Raw genomic sequence first — 6,677 nt, forward strand, 5'->3', positions numbered from 1 at the left:
CAACTTTCACCCATGAGCCACTTGGAGTATAAAATAATCTGATTTCCTGGAATTCACACGGGTTCACCATCGCAGACTGCTGTTTGAATGAAATCTGACTCTGGAACTTCCTCAACCACTGGACAAACCCAGGGGGAGGAGTCACCACAACAGCTGCCTCAACACTTTACAAATCATAAACTGAGCCGTGAATCACCTCCAGACGCCCCTGAAGCTTTTATTTCATCCCTGTCTTGCTTGTGAACAGTGACTGTGTGATATCAGCACAGGTCCTTGTATATAACTAACTGATCTCTCATGGTGTTGCTCTGGTTAACATGGCCAGGTGTGTGAAGGGGATAAGACCCGGCTGTGAAAACATTGGTGAGGGGATTCACCTGAAGTTTGGTATCAATGGGATTGTAGAATGTGGGGATTGGGTCAGCAGCTGATTCCTAGTATTTGGGAGAAGTTTCAGTGCGGAGGGTAATACAGCTCCGGAGGTGGAGCATGTTCCAGGGTTCTGCAGCATTTGAGGGAGGTGCAGAACTGGAAATGATTCCAGGTTCTGGCAGCAGTCAGAAGTGGATAACATGCATTGTTGTGGATCTAACTGCATGGGATAGGGAAAATGTAAGCGGTCTGCATGCAGTGAGGAGTGGCCACCTAGCATCTGGATAGAAGTTGGCAGATTCTTGACAGCACTGTGCTGGTTTCCAAGAAACTGGGTGTGGTGGTTTGTACATCTGGGTCAGTCAGCACTGGGGATGGAGCGTCCCAGGGTGTGAGGAATATGATGGCTTCTGTCGCATTGGAGCGGGCCTGGGGTCTGTAAAAAAGATCAACACCTGAAGCCTAGTGAGAATGGAAGCAGCAGGTCTGCTTGGTTGAAAGGGGATTTATGAGTTTGGGCCAGGTGAGATAGCCTGTGGGAGATGAGGCAGGAGGATGGTGGGGAGGAGGGGAGGGAGACAGTTCCATATCACTGAGGAATTTCCCCTTCAGGAAGTCTTGTGGGATGAAAGTTCACAGAATCAAGATTTCAATGTCTCTCAGAAATCTTCCAAAGAACTTCACACATCGGGATATACATGTACACGGGGAAGATCAGATCAATTTTCTCTTTCCACATAGTTTGAAATATGCACAGCTCCTCCTGTGGATGTCTGATTTTCTGTTCTTGCAAACACAACTTTCACCACAGCAAAAATTCCCCTTCCATTTGATGGTCAGTAGCAGAGCTACTGCATCAACAGATTACCCATGTCTCCAGCAAAGCATGCTGCTGATTAAACTCCACTGTGACATTTTAAATCAAGAGTTTACTCACAAATACAATGAGATCAATCCTTCTCCCCACCAGCACAGACCGGGATCGAGTTTGTTTGCTCTCACCTGGTGTTAAGGGGGTTGTAATGGCTTCAACATGGGGTTGGTTGCCTAACTGCCACATTAACACCAGCGATGTGATCAGTTCCGCTGTAGAAGGGTCTACTGCCGGGTGACCATAGCGCCTGCCTGCTTCAGATGATAGGCCCCTCTTCATATGCAAATTAGGTTCCCAGGATGTCATTAGGACCTGATTACCATTTTCAGTAGGAAGTGGTGCAAAGATGATGTCAGCAAAGAGGCCTTCAAAAGGTAAGTGTCGAGTTGGGTCTGATCAGGTTCTGGTCAGGTAGCCGTGCTCTACCCTCGCCCTCTTTGATTATGACCACACACCCTCCTGCACCTTGCCACCAACACTTGTAACTGATATTGATGCCAGCAGGTCTGGCTCAGGCTTTCAATGTAGCAAACTGCATTGGATTTCTGGCATTGTGCTCCACAGCTCACCTGCTGAATTTGTGACAGGGACCTCACTGCACAGTTGCCCAAAATGCAAATCTGTCCTGTGATCTCATGTTCTAGGTATGTACATACCTGATCTACCTGATAAGTTGGAATACTAAATTTTTCAACTCCTTTTATACACTGTTGCAAACTCTGACTGAAAAGGAATTACACGTGAAAAATCTTTGCACTGTTTACAATTAGAACCTGATCTTTTAAAATAAGCAAAGATATAGTTAAGCTTTGCAACTTGCAGTTAGAGGATGCCCCATTTCCTGTAATTCACAAGTTTCAGCTCAGGGTTGTGTTTCCTTTTTATTATAATCCTAAGGTTCAGTGCCAAGTCTGCACAGGAGCATTGTCCTGTGGGTCAGCTGCAAAATGTGGAACTGAATTTTCATTTTGGGGAGGAAAATTGAATATACAATTAATCATACCTTGTAATACATGATTCCATGCAAAGTCTCAGCTGCATTTTAACTCTGTCAATAAATCAGTTTGAATAATTCTCAAGGAAATGACTGAGCAAAATTAAACATCTCTGCAGGCGCAGGTATGTTTAAGATATTTCTATTCCAGAATTGAAGCTATTGCCTCCTCAAACTTAAAATCTATTGTAAGTGGAATGAACACTAACCAACTTTAGAACTACATTTACACCATTGCACCTCTTTGCAAACTTGTCGCATTACAGGCCAAAGAATCACATTATAAAGTTCAGCCAATGAAAGGGAGAGTTATTTCCTGTAAATCACATGTTTCAGTTCCATTGACAGGTCAGCATGTTCTCTTATTTTTGTGAGGAGGTTACCAATGGGTCAGGTGTAAAATCTGGAACTGGATTATTCTCTGGATCATCTGACGCTTCTTGGCTTGGGGAACAACAATTAAAAGCATCAAATGATCTTATCAATGTTTAATTATCTGTCATTTACAATTGTGTAAAAATAAAAGGAAGATATTAATGCCGCACCATAAGGACTTGAATCAATTATCATTGAGATGAAAACTACAGAAATATTGGGGGTAAAATTCAGTTTTAATCGGGGTGCGAGATGGGCAGTATGGATCAGTCACCCGTTATATACCACAGTTAATTCTCCTTTCCAGTGAAGCTTAACTGAAAGAGAAATTGGACAGGATGTATATACAGGTGACTGATCTTCTAACACTTTTTTGCACTTTCGCCAAAGATGAATTTTACACCACTTTTCTGAAACTTGCAATTAAACCTTTAAAATCTACACAAATCTAGTTCCCCACCTATAACAAGGGATTATCTCCTGTTGCTGCTGTAAACCGTGCAGAAGTTGTGAATATATTTAAAACTGCAAAAGTAAAAGAAAGTTTGATTCAGCAGCAGGGAAATTCCCTCCCACAGAACTTTGGCCAGCTTTCACTGCTTATGATTATGCAAAACGAAAGTAAAGGATCTCAATAAATAGGAGCTCATTGAAGCTCTCTTCAGCAGAACCTCATTCAACAGAGAGAGGCACAGAGGTAGACTGAAGATCCTTCAGCAGAAATTTATTCAGCATCACAAAGTCAAAGATGAACAGAGCAACTGCTGTCACGATTCTCATCCTGCTTTTGTGTGCCATTGCTGCACAGGGTATGTCGATGTTTTTAGCTTGTGTTTTATTGCATTGGAGTGTGGAAAGGAGTCATTCTGTTGAGTTACTGATCAGCTATGCATGCCCCAGGGTGCAGTTTGGTTATTCATTGTGCAATTAAATGGTCACCGACACTATATGCTATTGATAATACAATGCTGGTTTGAACAGCTTTCAAAGCTGAAACAAAGTGTCAAAATTCTTAACTTCAATCAACATCTAAATCTCAGTTCAATTGATTTTTTCACAGGTATTCCAATCCCAGGAACTCAGGGAAGGTGCCAGTGTCCTCAGACCAGCTCCAAAATGATCCGCCTGAATCATATCCAGAATTTGAAATTTATCCCTAAAGGATCTCACTGTGAGACACTGGAGATAATGTGAGTAAATGGGTCAGAAGGTCACCTTCAACATTTCTTCTTCTGTGACGTCTATTTAGAAGCTGTGCTCTTTGTTCAAAGCATGTTGGATCAATCACTGTTTATGATGAGTTTTACTGAATTCTCACCTTTCAGTGGGAGACATCCAATTTCTGTGGATTAGATTTTAAAGGTTTACCTTCTCTTCACAGTGTCACCTTGAAAACTGGAAATCAATTATGCGTGAGTCCTGATGCCAAGTGGGTGAAGACTATTATTAAAGCCAAGAAAGGTTGGTGTTGGTGTTTGTCAGAATTCAGACTTTACATGTCAATAAAAGCAATTTTGTATTTCACTATGTCTGTTGTCTCCTGCTTGGCTGAGGGCATTGATTCCTTTCTGCTGCATATTCCCACAGGCTCTTGGTGCATTCTGGTACCATGCCCAAGTGGCCAACATTTATGTGTCAGCCATGACAGTGAATGTCAGCAAGCTATTCAGCCACAATATTCATCAGAGTTGAGCCCTACACTGCCCTCGCCATGCATCCATATATGGTAAATCACAGAGGAGGCAGATGGGGGTCACTGGATAGCAATCAGCTGCAGGAATACTGGGCGATGTCATGTTCCCTCACCCACAATGCTGTGACCAATTGTTGTACCTATAGTACCCAGCCGAGATCAACCAATTAATCACAATGAATGATCAAAACAGAAACTTTAAAAATAAGATATTTAAAATATCTCTTCACCATTTTCATCTCCTTTCCCTGCCACCTTCCTTCCATTATGGTCAACTGCAGAATTTTCTGCACTGCACATTAAGCTGCCCCATTGCATCTTTGTTTCAAACATATTTTTAACCTTTAACATAATATTCCTGCAGACTCCTGTCAGAACTGAGATTTTAAATGGATATATTTGTTCAAGTTACACAGAAATGTTGTTAAGTAAACTCTAGACCATCTTTCTCCCTGTTTTGTGTCATCCACCATTGTCAGAAGTCAGGATTTTGTTTACCATTTACTGACTTTGCATTATTCTAGAATGTCTTTCATTCATCACAATGGAAGGAAGAAACAACTGTGACCCTGTGAATGCTGCATGCTGTTAAAACCAAATTGCAAAATCAATGAATTGTGAACAAAATCACAAGTGTTAGCAATGCTGTGTAATGGGCTGATTGATAATTCTCCATAATGATGTTGCTGAAGACATTGCCCTCTATATTAAAATAAATATCTGTGGTTAATGAGGAAAAATGTAATTTATTTTGTTTTATTTCAGGTGCCAGACAACACAACTGAGAAATGAAGACACAATGGGTTGGACTCAATTCCACATCTGGGAACCCGCCGTGCAGTGAACGCTGCAATGAAGGATGTTCTGTCCAACGTGTTCACTCTCTTACATCACCTTCTGATAGCTTGTTCAAATATTAACCCTGCATTGTTTTTTGAAAATGGTTTCACTGTTTAACCCTGTTACACTCTAATCGTTTACCCACAGCTAAAGAAAGCAGTCTGACGTTTTTGTGAAACCTTATGCCAGGACTGAAGTTTCTTTCACATGGTGTTAGGTGTACGATTATTAAGAATAGACTCTTTTAGACTAGATTACGAGCAGAGAAAGGAGGGAGGGCAGGATAGATCAAAAGGGAAAGCTGGTGACAGGGTTGAAGACAGGAGAGATTAAATGACAAAAGAGGTGATGGTGCAAGGTTTAAAAGAGATGGTAATGGAACAAGGAAAGAAAGAAAATCTGTGCATAGAGGTGTAAATGGGAAAGCAGAATCACCATCAAAAGATGCTGTCAAAAAATAGTGGGGGGGTGGTGGGGGGTGCAGGGGAAGTTATGATCTGAAATTGTTGAACTCAATGTTGAGTCCGGAACACAGTAAAGTGCCAGTCAAAAGATGAGGCGCTGTTCTTCGAGCATGCACTGAGTTTGTTTGGCGCAGTGTAGGAGATTGAGGACACAAAGGTTAGAGTGGGAGTGGAGCAAAGAATTACTGTAATATGACATTGTATCAAACTAATTTACAAACCAAATTTGGTGCAATCTTCCTTTAGCTGCTCAAATCCTCTTGATGTTCTATGTGATATATTGATGGCAAGATATGGATTTTAATTTTTGACCAAATGTATTTCCAGTTCCAGTTTGAATGAAAACTTTTTTTATTAAAAGCCAAGAACAATTGCTTTTCATTAAAATTGGTGCTATTTTACTGCACTGACATTTAAACTGGAACCTTGGGATTTTCTCAATAACTCACCAGACCTTAGGATCAATCCAAAACTGAAGTCTTTGGAAGCAATTTCTTTATAGAAATCATCTTGTGTATAAAATACCTACCTTTGAGGAGGTAGTGCTGCTTAATATTAACTGGAATAAGTGGCATTTATAATTAGAAGTAATTTTTGGTCAGTGATCAGTAGAAACATTTTGCAATGAGGGATTTCACTGACTGGGTCTTGTTGACTGAAAACCTCAAAGGCTTTGTGTAAAAATTGTGTTGAATATCACTCAGGAAAATTGCTACACGTGATTGAATTGTGTGTGAATCAATCTTTTGAGTTTTTTGTACCTTTATCCTCAAATGTATTTGAGTGATTCAAATAAACTAGATTTCTTATGAAGAATGTGTTGTCACAGTTTCTGAATCGTCAGCAGAACAATTGTATGTTTCTCCAGTAGATAAATTTAATGGAATGACCAATAATAATAACCTGTTCGGGCCATTTCTTAAACAATGATAAAGGTTCAGGATATTTGCAGTGGGACGGATTTCAGATCAAATTCTGTTAAATCTGGCAGTGATTTTTATGGAGTCTGTTTAACTTTCCTGTTCCCTCACCCACACCCCCATTCACTGCTGGAACGGGTTGAAG

The 6,677-nt window shown here is 40.7% G+C and overlaps 1 protein-coding gene across 1 annotated transcript; it reads left to right on the plus strand.

The window, feature by feature from the left end:
* The first annotated feature begins 3,279 nt into the window (after positions 1 to 3,279).
* Positions 3,280 to 6,414, plus strand: LOC137351700 (interleukin-8-like). Its single transcript, XM_068016464.1, has 4 exons — positions 3,280 to 3,424; positions 3,676 to 3,805; positions 3,997 to 4,076; positions 5,074 to 6,414. Exons 1-4 carry the CDS (start codon positions 3,364 to 3,366, stop codon positions 5,091 to 5,093), a joined length of 291 nt encoding a protein of 96 aa, XP_067872565.1. The 5' UTR covers positions 3,280 to 3,363; the 3' UTR covers positions 5,094 to 6,414.
* Positions 6,415 to 6,677: the final 263 nt, after the last annotated feature.

Source organism: Heterodontus francisci, chromosome 1 (genome assembly GCF_036365525.1).
Source record: "Heterodontus francisci isolate sHetFra1 chromosome 1, sHetFra1.hap1, whole genome shotgun sequence".
Taxonomy (NCBI): Eukaryota; Metazoa; Chordata; class Chondrichthyes; order Heterodontiformes; family Heterodontidae; genus Heterodontus; species Heterodontus francisci.

Bases quoted from the DNA above. Each gene is read 5' to 3' on its own strand.
- LOC137351700 (XM_068016464.1), top strand. From the start codon at position 3,364: ATGAACAGAGCAACTGCTGTCACGATTCTCATCCTGCTTTTGTGTGCC. The intron at 3,425-3,675 runs GTATGTCGATGT...ATTTTTTCACAG, and splicing joins GTGTGCCATTGCTGCACAGG to GTATTCCAATCCCAGGAACT. The intron at 3,806-3,996 runs GTGAGTAAATGG...TTCTCTTCACAG, and splicing joins TGTGAGACACTGGAGATAAT to TGTCACCTTGAAAACTGGAA.